The following is a 17,896-nucleotide window of genomic DNA, read 5'->3' on the forward strand; positions in this document are numbered from 1 at the left end:
GTCTTCCTCTCCATGGAAAAGTAGTGTGCAACTCTCCATTGTCCCCCACCACCCATTATAACCACCCAGTGCCTTCTCTCTCTTCAACATTGGTACCATATTCTGACATCAGCTTTCCTGAGGCAATGCCATTTCCTTCTTTGTGAATACTACAAACTGCATTCTATCTCCTGATCTAAAGGTTGGATAACTCAAACTCGTCATTTGTTCCCATTCTTCTACTTATTCCTAGGTGGACTAATAACATCCGATGACTTTAAATTTCATAAACGTGTTTACAACTTCAACTCTCTCTTGCCTCAGGATATCACTCTGGTTTATTGCTCTGGCTTAAGGTTACATCTCAGCATCTGCCTCTGAATTCATATGGCTTCTTTTAACAGCACTTACTGGATATTTTATAATTTTATAATTTATATAATGTTTTATGACCATATCATGTCAATTATCCTTAATTATAATTACATATGCCTTTCTTCCAAATTAAGGCATACCACAGCTTCAACAATTAGGACTAAGACACATCTCTTGGTGCCCCTAGTCCCAACAGCAGCCTCTAAGGTCTCCACAAACTCCCTCTGGCTGCTCTTGAGATGTGATCTCATCATACTCTTTGTTTACCAGGCTCTAGTCTTTCTGGCTTTTTTTTTTTTTACTTCCTTAATTTAGTACAAGCTCTTTCTAGAACTTGTAATGGTCTTTGCCTATGCCAGTCTCTAGTCTTTACCTAGCTAATTCCTCCTTTATGTCTTCAGTTAAATATAACTTCTGTGGAGAATTATTATCACTCATCAGACACCCTGTCTCTTTCCTTTGCAGCACTGTTTTCCTTTCTTCCATCCAGGTGTACTTACACATGGATTTGTGGGCTTACTAGCTAATATTTGTCTCTACCATTGAACCATGACTTCTTTATACCATCTCAGGAAGTAGATGTGTGTTGTTCACCACTGAGTGTACACTCAGAGCACTGGATAGCATCTGGCACACAGTGGCATTAACTAAATAAAGGAGTCCTAACCAAATATACCACCTCCCCTTCTCCTTTTATCTAACAGGTATAGATAAATGCGAATAAACTGGCCAGGATGGTGACCAGTGGACACTTCCAACCTCCAGTAGGCATCTTTCCCAAAGGATAAAGCTTAGCACAGGAGGGGGAGGGGAAGGGGAAGGGAGATGGAAGGAGACACGATTATTATCAGAATAAATAGGATTATTATTAGCAAATAGGCTTTCTTTGATCTTCCATTCTGTCACAGACAACTACACAACACAGGCACTCAATTCACTTTTTAACAAAGAATTAGTCGAACTTTTGCTCAATTTTTAGGAAAAAATACAAACTACTCCCACTATTGGATCAATAGCAATTTTTTCCCTAATTCTACAAATTAAAAAGTGATTTCAAAATCTCTTTCCTAAAATACCTGAAATTTCCCAACCTCTTTCCCTCTCCTGATTTTTCTAAATCCAGATATAATTCACAAGCCATAAAATTTGAGGTTTAGTACAAAACCCAGTGTGTATCCACTATCACCAATTCTAGAAATTTCATCATGATGCCCACCTTCTTCCTCGCTCCGTCCCCCCCCCAAAAAAAAAACCCAAACCAAGCAGCCATTATCCTGTATCCCTCCCTCCCCCAGTCCCTGGAACCCACTAATACACTGTTTGCTATGGACTTTCCAGTACTTTTTTTTACATTCATGAAACTGAAACACAGAGATATAAAATAATTTAGAGTGTTACAAGAGTTACTAAGAGAGCAGAATTTAAAAAAAACCCACATGTTTATAGTAACTTAATTTAGTGGATTATAACAAAGAGAAAGTGAAAATATGTTCAGCATATTCTATTCATGTCCTAAAGGTGGCTATAAGACATCTGATGGGGGCTGGGAAGGTGGTTCAGTGGTAGAGTGCTTGCCTTGCATGCATAAGGCCCTGGGTTCAATTCCTCAGCACCACATAAGCAAAAAAAAAAAAAAAAAGCCGGAAGTGGCGCTGTGGCTCAACTGGTACTAGCCTTGAACTGAAGAGCTTAGGGGCAGCGCCCGGGCTCAGAGTTCAGGCCCACGACCGGACCCAAAAAAAAAACAAAAAAACAAAACAAAACAAAAAGACATCTGATGATATGGTTAAAGTACCTTCTGTAGCGGTATGAAAACTGTCACAATTAATATACAACTGTACAATTAATATACATCATAAAAAGTTTTTAAAAGAGACCAGATAAAAGCAGTGTTCTTAGAATAACCAATCTGAGGCAGTGTCTCATCTAAGAGAGATGAGGTTGTAGGGTGTTAGAATCATTAAAGAGGGGCTGAAATGTGGGTCAAGCAGTAGTACTTGTCTATCAAGTGAGAAACCTGAGTTCAAGCCCCAGGAATGTCAAAAATAAAAAAAGAAGAAGAAGAATGAAAAGCTTAACTTATCTGTTATGTCATTAATGTGTACACAGGAGAAATAATCCCATAGACTAAAATCATCACAACCCATTTGCAAAAATAACTAGCCACACATTTTATTTTATGTCTTAATCAACACTACAAACACCATTATCAAAAAAAGAAAAAAAAAGAAACTTCATAACACAAAAAAGTTTGTCATTTAAGAGATTAATCTGTGCCTGTTCAAAAATATTAAACAATTTAAAAAGACCAATACTGAAACTATGTATTTTATTAAGTAAAATTTAGATGCTAAAACAACGGTATTCAATGTAAAAACTAATCTCTTGTCCCCAAACTAGAAAATTCTAATTTGCTAACATGAATGCATACACAAGTGAGTAAACAATTTTTATCCCACAAATAAGTTATATGACGTTATAAAGACCCTTCTGATGACTATATTAACATTTTTAAAATAAAAATGACTGTTAAGAATGCTACATAGTCAACCCTGTACATTGAAATAGTGAATAAAGTGGAAAATTCTTGTTCAATTTGTGAAATGATTATTAAGCATGTAAATTAGCTTAAAAGGTCAACTCTTAATTGTCTACAGCAAAAGAGAGCTGTGGTACCAATAAATTAGATTGAAAAAATGAAAATATATTTGTACCTGTCATTACAGTATATTTTTAGAATCAAATTGGAACATACCTACATATAAAAACATGAGTCATGTTTCTCTGTTAAAGCATGTTATTATCAGGGATGAACAATCTAACTATTGTGAATTATTGATATAAATAAAGCACTAGCCTAAAATTTCTTCCAAAAAGATTGCTGGGTCTCACCATCAACTTAAATTTAAAAAATTAATATTTTAGTTTTAAAAGCTTCTTTTTGCTTTTGATAGGAACAGTAAGATGTGAAAATAAAGAATAATTCAAACAGGTACTTTAAGAATGCATCTTTTTTTTCTCATATGATTGGGGGCTAAGAAAAACACAGAAAAAGATCATTTTTTAAATAAATTAAAAATAGGAATTTATTTTTTAAAAAAGACTGGGCAAAGGGAGAGAGAGCTGTATAGTTAAGAGCACTATTATGAATTTTTCTTAAATGAATACCAGAGCCAAGCATGTTATACATAGAAGCTAGACAAGTCTTTGATAAACTTTAAGGTTGCTGGAAGCTTACAAAGACTACTAACATATTCTCAACTTTAAGAAGCAGAACAGAAACAAAAGCTTGGATCTGGTGCCTCATGCCTATAATCCTAGCTGCTCAGGAGGCTGAAATCTAGGGATTGCAGTTCTAAGCCAATTTGGGCAGAAAAGTCTGTGAGACTCCTACCTCCAATTAACCACCAGAAAACCAGAAGTGGAGCTGTGGACAAAAGCTCAGGGACACCATCCAGCCTCTGAGTCGAAACCCAAGACTGGCAAATACACAATAATCTCAATTACCATAGTGATTTTAAATTTTTGACATGGCCATTCTACACAATTCCTTAAATTCAGATTTTGCAAAGTTCCCACTCTCTATGTCATCAAGTAAACACTGAACACTCCTTAGGAATACTTGTGGGCTAATTTGTTATGGAGTGTACAGAAACCGAGATTTAATTCTAAGTGCAGCCTGTGATTTCTGGATCTAACATTGGTATGAAAGCAGTAAAGATACTTCAAAACAAAAGTATGTTTGCTTTTCACATGATTTAGTTTGGAAATAATATTCTTAGTCAAAGATTACTTTTAGGGCACATAAGGTTTTTTTTTGTTTGTTTGTTGTGTGCTGATCCTGGGGCTTGAACTGAGGCAGGGCCTGGGTGCTGTCCCTGAGCCTCTTTATGCTCAAGGCTAGCACTCTCCACTTGAGCAACAACACTTGCAACTTTTTCTGAGTAGATCATTGGAGATAAAGAGTCTCATGGACTTTTCTGCCCCCGCTGGCTTCAAACCATGATCCTCAAAAATCTCAGCCTCCTGAGTAGCTAGGATTATAGGCATGAGCCACTGGGGCCCAGCTAGAGCTTAGAAGTTTTAAAAAACAAAACTGGTTCAAGAACTGTCAAAGTGAAATGACTACCAGAAGCAACTGCTTCAGGTGAGCCCAGCTCACTCAGTTTAAAAAAAAAACACCACTCTTTTCCAGCTCACAAACATTGTAGCAAACATTGCTCAATATTACCTATGTTAGAAGTGAAGATAGGAAAGCTGTAATAGAAATTGCACAATGAATGAGTCTGAGGAGAGACTGTATAATCAACATTTCATAGCTGGAACATTCATAAATCACCTACAGATGAGGAAACTGATGAGCAAGTGCAATAAAAATGACTGGATGAAAATCATATTCCTCAGCTAAGCCGTTCATTCATTCATTCATTCACCCACTTACTAAAAGCTGCCTAAGCACAAGACTGGTAGGGGCTACGAATAGGCAAGAAGGCAGCACTGACAATTGTCAATGCAGTCTTCTTTCCTGTCGATTTTAGGACAAATCCTTAAATTTCCAGATCAATAGGAACTTGTGGAAGAGTTCCAGTCTTTGCAGAAGTGGGTCTACTTTCAGTTTCGCATATTTCAGTAAACACATTTTGGGTCTAACTTTCAGAGAGGTCTCAGTTGTGTTTACTTCAAATGATTAAGCATTAAAAACAAAGAGATGGATAGTATTCTGAATGAATCCATTCCTAGTACATTCATAACTTAGGGAAGTGCAATTCAAAAATGCCCTACTCATAACAAGTTCACCGAGGGAGAGCATGCAAAATTAGAGGTATTGATATACAGATAAGTTAAGTCCAATAGTTCAAGTTCACGAAGTGTGGAATGTAAGTATCTTTCCCTTTCATCCAGACTTCTAATTGTCTGGGATTTCTGTATGTTAAAAAGCCCTCCAAACTCACATTCAAACCAGGGAAAGAAATATCTAAACCAGGCTCTTTTCTCTACATCTGCTTTTCTTTGATTTCTATTTGGTTAAAGGAAAAGTAGCTTAAAAGTGAACCAGATTCTATGTAATCAAAATAGTAATAATTCCAAATGCATACATTTAAGTTTTGGTTTTAAAAAATGGGATGTGCAGTGAACACAACCACCAGCATAACTCATATTTCACTTTGCTTGGACTTTTACATTCTTAAACATTATGTCTGACACTTAAAAAGTGTTTTGTGTATCTCAATTCACAGTTTCTTTCAAGAGAAGTAAGAGACCCTATCAACAAAGCTTTTACATAAAACAACAACAACCCATCAGTAAGGCACGGATATATTAAACAGCAGCACTCTGCCCCCAGTTTCAGTGTAATATTCCTGAGTGAACCACAACTCTCTGGTCCCTTCATAGATGACTGCTGGATGACTTCCGGTAAAACATAATCTTCACTGGGACTCTCTGCCTTTTGAGTTATTGTCAGCTCATGAGCAAAACAAAACAAAAATCCGTTGTGCTTTTCTATTTCTCAAAACTCCAGATCTGATTTTTATCTAGGGCATCACAAGTCCTCATTTGTACACCAGGTCGGCCCTCAGGTGTCCGATAAGCACTAAGACACTCTCCCGAGTGTGGATGAAATATGGTCCCATCTGGTTTAAAATGCCAAATAATATTGACTGGGACGGGGAGTCCATCTTTAGGACAGGTTTGCATTCCTACATGATTTTTTTGTTCAGGGACCACTGCACATAACTCGGTGACAGAATTAAACCTTATTTCATTGTTCGACGTATATTCGAAGAACTGATTGCCTCCTTGACCGTGACATCCGAACAATGAAAGGTTCGCACCTGTGGGGTTGTTTTCGGGAGAATTGTAATCTAAACATTCGGAAGAGATGCCCAGACTGCGAATAGCCCCGTGCCAGCCTGGCCTATCTTCTGGTACATGTAAGTTAGGGAACACGTTATTCAAATACCAGTCAAAACTTCTGCATCTCAGTCGTTCTCGTAGTATTTTTCTTTCAGAAATATCCCCATAAGCTTCTTTCCGGGCCGGGGGGTTTCGGTTGTAGAAATGCTCTTTGTACTTATCCATCCATACTTCCGCGGCCCGAGCAGTATTCTGTAGGAAATTGGGGCGGGCGTACGGCGCCCGCTTAGGGAACACATGGCCCACGTGTGAACACGGGTGGATCTCCAGCGTGCCGCCGCACTGCCACACCCGAAAAGACAGCTCTAGGTTCTCACCTCCCCACACCTCCATGCCCGTGTCGTATGTTCCCAGGTACTCAAAATACTTCTTGCTGACAGCAAACAACCCTCCAGCCATCGTGGGCGATCTGATGGGATCGATTCTTGAGGTCCGCCGGTCCCTTTCGTGTTTGGGGACGGAATGCCACTGGAATGTCAAACGCCAGTCAAACCCACCAATCATGGGCTCTCCGGTCTGCATATAGAACTCAAAAGTATTCCAGTCAATGGTATCGATAACGGGACAAACAATTGCTGTCTCATCACTACCAATCCTTTCTAGCAGGGGCTCCAGCCACCCAGAATTACACTCGCAGTGACAATCCAGGAAAGTGAGGACATCCCCAGTGGCGAAAGTGGCCCCAATTAGGCGGGCTCTCACCAGACCCTCTCGCTTATTGGTTCGAATCAAGCGGACGCGGTCCAGATTACTGATGTAGGTTTCGAGCTGTGCCTTCAAATAAACTCTGTCGCTCAGGTCATCCACCAAGATGATCTCCTTCAAGAGGACCGCAGGGGAGGTTTCTAAAACACTGTGAATGGTGCGGAGCAGAGTGGACCAGGCTTCGTTATAGAAAGCGATGATCACCGAGGTGGTGGGGAGTTTCCTGTAGTTGAACTTCTGGGACTTACACTCGTACATCCTTTTATCCTCGATGTGGCGGTGCAGGGAAATCCTGTCACTGAGGTAAATGTTAATGGCATATCTCTCGATGAGTTCCTCCTGCTGCTTCTGTTCGCCCTCGCTCAGCTGGAGCTTGCTCGGTCTCCCCCACTCCCCAAGCGCGCGGGAATCTGCGGGGGGCTTCTCATAAAGAGGGCGAGACAAATCTTCTCCCGTTTGGTCGAGGTTTGAGAGCCGTCCTGACCCCCGGGGCCCGGCTTGGCTGGCCCCGGGCCAGGCGTGCAAAGTGGAGACGGAGAACTCCACCAGGATGTAAGCTACTGTGAGAAGCGCCAGCAGCAAGCAGCTCTTGCCTGCCCATGTCCACCTCACGGCCATCCGGATCCGCATGGCCGGGGACAGGGTGGGGGGGCGCAGACGTGGCCACCGGGCCCCCACGCCGGCCGGCGGGGGTGGGGTGGGGGAGGAGCAGCAGTCGTCCCACGGCTCAGGTAGGGGAGCACTTCACTTCCCAGCACGTCTCCCCTTTCAGCCAGGCGTTCAGCTCCTTTCCAGCCACCGGAGTTGGCTCACTTGGTGGGGGTTTCCCCACCCCGCGCGCACACACGCGCGCGCGCGCACACACACATACCCCGGCCCCAAGGACCTCGGTCTCCGGTACAGCCCAACTCCTCCAGTCCCCACTTCCTCCTCCTGCTCGGCCCAGAACTTTTCACAAACTCTCCAGCCAACACCCCACCTATCCCGGCCGGGCGCAAACCCCTCCCCTTCCCGCCCGCGCCACCTGCTGGTGAGTCTGGGGAGACGCCGCGGGGTGAGGCCCGGCCCGCGGGCCTGGGGGGGCGGCGCCGCGGGGGATGGAGACGGGGAATGCCCAAGGGGGGCCCCCTTCGCCCCCAGACGACAGATGGCAGCCAAATGCACCTTTGGCGTCCGTACACGAAAGAGAGGCAGAGCGGGAGACTCACCGAGTTGTTTGCCGTTGGGGCTGAAGCTCACGGAGGTGACCGCAGCTTTGTGACCTTTAAAATAACGCTCCAAGACGGGGTCCTCCTGGAAGCAAGGGGAGGGGAGCGTGGGGTGGGGAAGGCAGGTGCAGACCCGGGCTCCGGAGACCCCGGGGCTCGGCGCTGCTCCCCGCCCCGGGCTCCGGGCCGTGCCCTCTCCGTCCCCGCCCGGGCGCGGGGCGCCCACGGAGGTGCGCCTCCGTCCCTGCCCCGGCCTCCCTCCGCGGGGAGCAGGGCAGCAGGCCCCGGGGGGCGTCCCGGAGGCGGCGCCCGGCCTCGGCACTCGGAGCCCCCCCGGGGCGATTCTGACGCGGGCGCTCCACGGACACCCTGCGAGGATTCTAGGCGCCCGTGGGGACTCCGGAGACCCCGGCCGGCCGGGGCGGCGGGGCGGGTGGTGGGGAGGTGCGCCGTGGGGCCCGGGCGGGGAGGAGTCGGGGTCGCCCCCCGTCCGCCTCCCGCCGGTCCTTACCGGGGCGGAGGCCATGAGGGGCGCGGCGGGCGCCGGGCTCCGGCGGGAGGGGGGGATCCGGGGAGGGGGCGGGACGCGGCCGGCGGGGGTGTGGGGGGGACCGTGCGGCGTCCGGAACTGTCCGCTCGGAGCGGCGGCGCCTCCCGGTCACTACAACAACGGCGGCCCAATCAAACCCCGCGCTCCAGGCGTGGCCAGACGAGTCCCGAGAGCCAGGGCCCGCGCGGAGCTGTGTCCCCCCCCCCCGGGGGCGGGGCGCTGGAGGTGAGGGGCTGCCCCGGCCCCTTGACGTCAGCGTTCTCCGAGGGTGGGTGCCCGGAAGAGGGTCTGTAGCTGGGGGGAAAGGGGGCGGGGGAGAAAGGGTGATTCTTCATCGATGCCATCGGAGTTCTTTTGTGTGTTAAAGAGACAGCGCCCCCGAGGCTTTTAAACTGGTCTCTAAGGCGGGTGAATGGGAAGCGGGACTCTGATCACCCGGTGAAGCGGTGAACAGTTAGTTTATCGAAAGGAGCTAAATTCCCTGGAGGACTTGCCACCGTAGTTCGTTAACTTTCTCTGCCTCTCACCTTCTAGATACGGCTCCCCCTGTCCCCCGTGCTTCGGTTCATACCTGCTCAAGCTTTACTTACTGAAGCCCCCCCCCCCCCCCCCCCGCCCAAACTTAGCAGCATATGTTTTTGTTTCAGTTACTAGACCGCAGGGTAATTGTAACCATCCCTGCAGTAGGCTTCTTTATACACAGTATTGCGTTGCAGCGACAGTATGAAGTGGTAAAGTTACAATGTTATTGTTTGCTAATTATAAGCTTAGGTCTTAAATAACAGTTGAGGCTACAACAGATATAAATTCTTCAAGTCTGTACTCTTTCTTTAAACCTTGCCTCAAAGCATGCAGGGCATAACTGAGAATTATATAGAGAATAAAGATTTGGTGCAACAAGATGTTAGGTTAGACTGCACAATAAGATTATTCTATGTAAATGAAACGTGTGCCCATACCTTAATTACAAATTATTTTAATTAGTTGTGTAGTGACTGAATTGAGTTGCAATGACTACTGTACATCCGATAAAAACAGTAGAAAATGACTTAAGATTGCAAGACAGCATTACTCTAATCCAAGTATGTTTATTAAATATGTTTAGAGATGTAAAAAATACTTTCTATGTCCATAAGAACTCAGCAATCTAGAGTGCTGAATCTCATGTTTTAGTAGGTGTGGGTCCACCCTTAGAGATGTTTCAACCTGCACGGGGCAAATCTAGGGTTCTCCAGATAAAACAGGAGCCTCAGGTGATTGCTGTGTGAAACTCAGCTGTGTGTGGTGAGAAACACTGCTCTATTATTGGATAAGATGTGTTAAGAGGACTGAAGCTAGGCGCTGGTGGCTCGTGCCTATTAATAATAGCTACTCAGGAGGCTGAGATCTGAGTGAGGCTTGTGGTTCAAAGCCAGCCTGGGCAGAAAACTCTCCAATAAACTACTCAAAAAAAAAAAAAGGTGGAAGTAGTGTGCGGTGGCTCAAGTAGTAGAGTGCTTGCCTTGAGCCTAAGAAACTCAGATAAAGTTCCAGGAGTGGAGTCCAAGCCTCAGGCATTTAAAAAAAAAAAAGTATTGTTATGTCATTGGGGATGCACCTAATGTTCCTCAGTTCCTGAGTTTTGTAGTAGGAAGACCCCTACTCAGGCAGGGAAGCCCACCTAGTCATCTGGAGTGACAGAGCCCACCGCAACAAAGTTGTTAACAAAGTTGTTAACTTTGTTGAGAAGGTTCCTACACTGACCAGCCAGGGCCACAGCACAGGCTTGGGGCGGGGGGGAGCTGATACTGCGACCCTGAACAGCCCCATTCTTTGGTTTGTAAAGGCAAAATCCATGAGGTCGAGCCTGGTCACGCACAGGTGACCAATAGGGTCATACAAGACCATACACAGGTGGCCAATAGGTGGAGTATACCGTAAGCCTGTTCAAAAGGCAGGGTTTACTGTAAGCACGTGGTGTTGCCAGTTGGAGTCAGTCCTTAACTGAACAATCAAGGTGGGTTAGGTTGTTAAGGGGAGGGGGACCTAGAGGCATTCTTTCCATTCCAGGAACTGGGCTGGTTGGAGCCAAGGTCGAGTTAACCTTGCTTAAAGGATTTTTCTAAAATCCCTAAAACAAAGGCAAAGCCTGGAAAGAAGCTGCACCAGCTCAGGTCTCCTCTCAGGGCCTACTTCAGTATGATAGTTAAGATTAAGATACTTAAGACTAAGACATTTTCCCAGGTGTGGCAAGAGACTGGTGAACACTAGGAAGATAGTAAAGACTGATTTATTAGCAAAACAGAACTATGCTTTGAAGGATGAAACTGACGTTCAGGAAATCAACTGCCTGGGTACTGAACTCCACAAAGGGTTAGACAGGCAATTAGATAAGGAAAGTAAGGAGAGCAGATTGGGCTGGAGGTTTTACATCCAGCAGGGTGGGATTACTAGGAGGAGAGAAACTGAGGCAGTCCCCTTGTGGCCTTCCGAAAATGCTTTGAAGACTGCACTGCTGGGTGTAGGAAGGGGAAGGTGAACACTTGTGCATTTGATTCTCTTTGCCCTTCCCATTTGGTCCTCTTTTGGCCTACTTGTTTTAGCACTGTCCATGAAGGTCATTTAGCAGCCCTGACTCGTTCAAGGGTGATACCTGATCTTGATATATAAAGAGTGAGCTTCAAAAGATTATACAAATTCTCAAACAACAGCCCAATAAATAAGTGGGCTAAAGTCTTAAAGAGAGACTTCTCTGAAGAGGAAAGAAGGATGGCCAATAGACACATGAAGAAATGCTCAACCTCTCTAGCCATAAAAGAAATGCAAATCAAAGCAACATTGAGATACCACCTCACCCCAGTTAGAATGGCTATAATCAAGAACTCTATAACAACAGATGCTGGAGGGGATGTGGACAGAAGGGAACCTTACTGCATTGTTGGTGGGAGTGTAAACTTTTCCAACCACTTTGGAAAGCAGTATGGAGGTTCCTCAAAAGCCTCCACATAGAGCTCCCCTATGACCCAGCAATCCCACTTTTGGGCATTTACCCAAATGATCACAAACAAGACCATACTAAAGCTACCAGCACAACTATGTTTATTGCAGCATTATTTACCATAGCTAAGATATAGAACCAACCCAGATGCCCCTCAGTAGATGAATGGAACAAGAAAATGTGGTATATATACACAATGGAATTCTATGCCTCCATCAGAAAGAATGACATTGCCCCATTTGTTAGGAAATGGAAAGACTTGGAAAAAATTATATTAAGTGAAGTAAGCCAGGCCCAAAGAAACATAGGTCCCATGGTTTCCCTTATTTGCAATAACTAGTATATGTCTGAGACAAGCAGAAAAGGTCAGATATGTTGGTGTTAGGTGAAATTAACCCCAAGATAAGTATTCAAATGTTTTTCTTTCTTGCAATTGTTTCTAACATATTTATAAGATGGATTTCTTTGTTGCTTTGTATGTCCCTCCCCCATGCTATAACCCCTGCTTTCACTGTATTTGATGTTGGTATAATTTGTGGAGGGGAAGGGGAAAAACAAATCGTTTAAATAGGGATCCAGGTGGATCCATTTTTCGTTATGTCGAAAAATGAACTTTACAACTTTGGCCAGGAGGGGGGAGGGGGGAGGGGGAAGGGGGGGAGATGGGAAGGGATGGGAAGGGGAAACAAAGGAGGAGGCAACAATGCTTGATAAGAAATGTACTCATTATCTTGCCCATGTAATTGTAACCCCTCTGTATGGTATTTTCACAATTAAAAAAAAAAGATTAATATAGCGGTTACCTTATTCTCAGACCCCAGGATCTGGCCATTTGACCTTTCAGAATGAATTCTTTTAGTCCAGGGTATTTCTGACCATGAGTGCCTAGCTGCCTATGCTAACTATAGCAAGGCTGGGTGTAGTTTATTGGCAGAATACTTAGCATACACAAGGCATTGGGTTTGGTCCCCAGCATGTGTGTGTGTGTGTGTGTGTGTGTGTGTGTACGCGCACACACACACACACACACACACACAATGATGGAGAAATGAAGTGTGGGAAGACTCTAAGCTTTGCAGCTTGCAGTCTAAGTTGTGCTTTCTAAAATACACTGGCATGCCTAGAAATAGTGCTGGGTGCTGATGGGAATGTAAAATGGTAGCATTGTGAAAAGCAGCTTGGCAATTTCTTGAAATAGTTATACTTATCCAAACAATTCAACTTTGAAAGTAGGGATTCAAACAGATATATGTATACCACTGTTGATAGCAACATTACTTTTTAAATGCTAACAAGTGGAAACAACCAAGGATCCAACAGATGAACAGGTAAATACAATATGCATACAAAATAATTGTTGCTTTGTATGTGTGAATGAAATTCTAATCTATGCTACCCCTGTAGGTGGATCTTGAAAGCATGTTAAGTGAATCAATCAGATAAAACAGCATATAGTTACTACGTTTTTAAATTATATTTTTATTGTCTTTAGTTACAAAGAGGTTTCAATTCAACACTTTGGTGTATAGGTACAAATGCATCTTGATGAATATTACCTCTTCCATCATTCTTTATTATTCTCATAAGAAGTTTGGTGGAGGGAAGGTGGCTCAGTGAAAGAGTGCTTGCCTTTCATGCATGAGGCCCTGGGTTCGATTCCTCAGCACCACATAAGCAGAAAAAGCTGGAAGTTGCGCTGTGGCTCAAGTGGTAGAGCGCTAGCCTTGAGCTGAAGAGCTAAGGGACAATGCCCAAACCAAGAGTTCAGGCCCCAGGACCGCCACAAGTTAGGCGGAGCTGAGTGCAGGTTATTCATGCCTGTAATCCTAGCTACTCAGTAGGCTGAGATCTGAGGATTGTGGTTCAAAGGTAGCCCAGACAGGAAACTCCATGAGACTCTTCAATTAATCACCAGATAAATGGAAGTGGAGCTGTGGCTCAAAGTGATAGAGTGAGCAAAAAAAACCCCAACAGCTCAGTGACAGCACCCAGGTTGAGTTCAAGCCCCATGACTAACAAAAGGAGGAGGAAAAGGAGGAGAAGGAGGAGGAGGAGGAGGAGGAGGAGGAGGAGTTGTTAAATGGATTCATGGAGACAAAAAGAGTGGACATTACCAGGGGCCAGGAATAAGGAAGATTGAGATGTTATTGTTTAGTGCAGTTTCTTTTTGAGATGATGAATTTTGAGAATGAGCAGTGATTATACAATAGTGATGTTTTAAATGCCAGAAGATTGAACACTTTAAAATTGTGATTAAAATGGTAATTTTTATTTCATGTAAGTCTTACCACAATAAAATGCATTATTGGTAGAAACTGAGGCATCGTCAAGACATCAGGATTGCTCAGGACCTTGATATGTCTAATAATGGACAAAGAATAGAGGGGAAAGGAGGAAAAAAATAATCTCAAAACTTGAAAGCCAGATATCAGTGGCTCACACCTGTAATCCTAGCTACACAGGAGGCTGAGATCTGAGGATCCCAGTTAGAAGCCAGTCCTGGGAGCAAAGTCTGTGAGATTCTTAGCTCCAATTAACCACCAGAAAACTGGAAGTGCTGCTGTGGCTGAAAGTGGTAGAGTGCTAACCTTGAGCAAAAAAGTTGAGAGACAGTGCCCAGACCCTGAGTTCAAGGCAAAACAAAATATACTTAGAGAATTAGTTTAAAAGGAAAGAGAGTTTAAGTATAAAGTTTAAGTATAAAAACCTTACAATTATAAATTGTATATTATAAATTAACCTTACAATTTGTTTGTTTTTGTTGGTCCTGGGGCTTGAACTCTGGGCCTGGGTGCTGTCCCTCACATCTTCAGCTCAACCTCAGCTCTACCTCTAGAGCCACAGCATCACTTTCCTGTCCAGGTTGGTTTTGAACTGTGATCCTCGGATCTCAGCCTCCTGTAGATGTGAGCTACTGGCACCCACTCAAAAAAAGGCATGTTTTAAAGATAATTAAATGAGAGAGACAAGAGGCAAAGGAAGTTGTGAAAGAATACCTATATATATTGCAAAACATCTACCTGTGCATGCTACTTAATAAGTCTCTTGTCTCTTCCCATAATAATATTGTGTATGAAACAACCACAAGATCTCAGTGGACAGAAATGAACAGTTGTATAGTTCATCCATAAAGAAAACATAGTGACAAGAGGGGGAGGGGTTCCCTATGGTCCCGCCACTCAAAGATGACCCTAAGAACCATCATATCCAGCTGGACCCTGTAATCTTTGCTACTCAGGAGGCAGAGATCTGAGAAGAGCAGCCTAAAGCCAGTGAGAGCCCATGAGAATCTTACCTCCCATGAACCACTAATGGAAGTGGAGCCTATGGCTCAAGTGCTAGAACACCAGCCTTGAGCAAAAAGCCAAGGGACAACGCTCAGACCCCGAGTCAAGCCCCAGTATCAGTGTAAAAACAAACCAAACAAAAAAATCATATATCCCCAGCTCCACAGCAAAACAAAGCAAAACAATCCATGCTTGTCACACCTGTGGTGTGCTCGCCACAGCAACAGCTAACTTTATTCTTATTACCTTCTATATTTAACCATCAGCATAATTTTTATTGGAGGTATGCTAATATTATCATGTCCATCTTTCAAATAAGAAAGGGAAAAAAACAGTGATACTACTTGCCCACAACACACACACACACACACACACACACACACACACACAGAGCACAGCTGAAAAGTTTAGACACTCAGCAGTCTGCCCTCCAAATCCATTCTCATAATCACTGAGCCATGGTAGCTTTTGCATAATTGTAGATATTTTAAAATTATTTCTTTTTTTACTTAAGTAATTTTTTGGACAGAGGATCTTGCTGGGTAGCCCCAAAATTACCTGGAGAATGGCCTCAAAATCTGTGATTCTCCTACCCCTGCCTCCTGAGTTCCTGGATTACATGTATATGCTACCATGCCCAGCTTGATCTTTTTATTTTATTCCACAGTCCTCATTTATTACTCCAAATTGCCCCTTCCAGTCCCTCCCCATATTTCTTTTCTGCCTTTGCCCTTTGCCTTTGTTTTCTGTGTTCTTTTCTGCCCTTCTTCTCCTTTGTAGTGAAAGCTTAGAGGCAGACATTTGGAAATGTGGTCAAACTTGAGGACGCACTTTCTACCCTCACATCTAATACAGTTCATGGAATTCTACTTGCTACTGTGATTATTTGGCCATTTCTCCAAATGGCAAACTTAGTCATATAGATGGGACCACAGGCAGAGTGGAAAACCTATAAGGTATCACTGGAGGTCACACTCCAGGTCGTGCAAACTATCTTTAATTAGCATTTCTTTTCCTTTTCCTTCAAGCCAGAAATTATCTATTGCCCCTTATCAATAAAGGATTATTTCAACTTTGGAAAGTCAGAGACAAAGGTGCCACCTAGTGTTCATATGTCTCTATTGCATGTGGATTAAACAGTTAGCTGCTTGTTTTATGCACAGTGGTGTAACCATCCAAAGCATCCAAAGCAATAGTACGAGATCGGCTTGCATCATTAATGTATTAACACTTTTGAAGACCAAATCATTTCAATCAACATTATTTCCAAACCCTGTCAACTATATCCCTATATATATATATATAAAATCTTCCTGTCTCTAGGGTCTTCTCCCTCCTATTTTAGCATGTGTTCTGATCATAAGTCTCTCTCTCGCGCGCTCTCTCTCTCTCTCTCTCTCTCTCTCTCTCTCTCTCTCTCTCTCTCTCCTCTCCTTCCCTCCCTCCCTCTGGCTGTCCCACTTATTGTCAATAAATACATTAAAATCATCAGGGTAGCTTACTAAAAGTGCAAATTCTTGAGCCTCACCCCAGAGGTTTGGATTAGAAAGCCAGGCGTGAATACCGGAACTCTGTTTTAAAGCAAGCTTTCTAGGCAAATATAAGATGAGGTCAGTATTTGGGAGCTACTGAACATGTTTGCCATGGCTCTTCAAATTGCACTTTAAGTGCACTTTAAAAGTGCTTCAAACCCAGTGGTAATGATGGATTTTGGCATTTTTGGAGCAGTGGTAAAAGGAATGCAGAGACAGGAGGGAGAGAAGGAGGGAGGGAGGAGGGAAGGAAGGGAGGGAGGAGGGGGGCGAGAAGGAGGGAGAGTTTTATGCCAGTGGGAAATGATTAAAATAAAGGAGGAGGCTAAAAATAGAAATGCTGTTCTTGGTTCTGAACCAATGCCTGTTGGTAAGTGATTGTCTTACCTACCCTGAGAAACCAGTAACTCCTTTTCTAAGGCTTATTGTCTACTTTTTAGTCCATTTTTTTAAATGTAGCTTTTACTATCAGGAAAATAAAAATCATATTTTTGCTGGCCAATTTCATATATTTTGATGGTTGCAAAGGAAGTTTCTTCTTTCTCCCCCTAAGAACACATGCCACCTTGTCCTTCCATCCTAACCATAAGATTACACATTACAAGGTCAGCTGATGTGAAGCATCTCTGGGACTGTGTGAGAGATGACAGTGAAGAATGCATTGGTGGTGGCTGACGGGTCTTTGCTAGAAAGTCTCTTCATGGAATTCCCTACACCAGTGTATTCACTGGGGCGTCATCCCCCCCCCCCTTCATTCTTTTACCATGGTTCATTTCTCCTTGTAGTCCTTGCTGTCACGTCTGCACTATATGCTTTCTCCAAAATCTTCTGCACTTCATTTAATCCTCACTACCTTTCCTAGCACACTGCACTTGTTAAAAGATTGTTTTTTTCCCTCTATATAAGAAGAAAATATAAAATCTAAGTTCTTTTCTAACATAATTTGGGAATATAGGCTAAACATGGACATTCTAGATTTCTTTCCAATTATAAAATCAGTACAGTTTAATTATCCCACACCATTTTCATTGTACTCATATTCTTGTCCCCATCCCATTAAAGCCTTTCATTCTGTAACATTGGCCACTGATTGGCACATTGGTATCTAAGGAAGACCACAGATAGGTTTTGGTTTTTTTTGGTCAGTCATGGGGCTTGAACTCTGGGCTTGGGCGCTATCCCTCAGCTCTTCAGCTCAAGGCAAGCGCTCTGCCGCTTGAGCCACAGTGCCACTTCCAGTCTTCAAGTGGTTTATTGAAGATAAGACTCTCTCGGACTTTCCTTCCCAGGCTGGCTTTGAACCGAGATCCTCAGATCTCAGCCTCCTGTGTAGCTAGGATTACAGGCATGAGCCACCGGTGCCCGGC

The 17,896-nt window shown here is 43.8% G+C and overlaps 2 protein-coding genes across 4 annotated transcripts in view; both read right to left on the minus strand.

Moving 5' to 3' along the window:
* The window catches only part of Poc1b (POC1 centriolar protein B), an 81,024-nt gene extending 72,290 nt beyond the window's left edge, over nucleotides 1–8,734 (minus strand). For 2 of the 3 annotated variants that reach the window (XM_042693189.1, XM_042693190.1), the window contains exons 1-2: nucleotides 8,695–8,724; nucleotides 8,184–8,268 (exon numbers count right to left, since the gene is read on the minus strand). In XM_042693189.1, coding sequence (XP_042549123.1) covers nucleotides 8,184–8,268; nucleotides 8,695–8,709 — 100 coding nt within the window. In that variant the 5' untranslated portion in view covers nucleotides 8,710–8,724. Of the gene's footprint in view, nucleotides 1–8,183; nucleotides 8,269–8,694 lie in introns of all 3 variants that reach the window. The other variant, XM_042693188.1, reaches the window with a different exon arrangement.
* Nucleotides 1,661–7,866, minus strand: LOC122119184 (polypeptide N-acetylgalactosaminyltransferase 4). Its single transcript, XM_042693187.1, has 2 exons — nucleotides 5,499–7,866; nucleotides 1,661–1,670 (listed from the first exon to the last, which is right to left on the minus strand). The coding sequence occupies exon 1, from the start codon at nucleotides 7,603–7,605 to the stop codon at nucleotides 5,857–5,859; it is 1,749 nt and encodes a 582-aa protein (XP_042549121.1). The 5' UTR covers nucleotides 7,606–7,866; the 3' UTR covers nucleotides 1,661–1,670; nucleotides 5,499–5,856.
* Nucleotides 8,735–17,896: the final 9,162 nt, after the last annotated feature.

Source organism: Dipodomys spectabilis, unplaced genomic scaffold (assembly GCF_019054845.1).
Source record: "Dipodomys spectabilis isolate Male_0828 unplaced genomic scaffold, ASM1905484v1 ptg000163l, whole genome shotgun sequence".
Classification (NCBI taxonomy): domain Eukaryota; kingdom Metazoa; phylum Chordata; class Mammalia; order Rodentia; family Heteromyidae; genus Dipodomys; species Dipodomys spectabilis.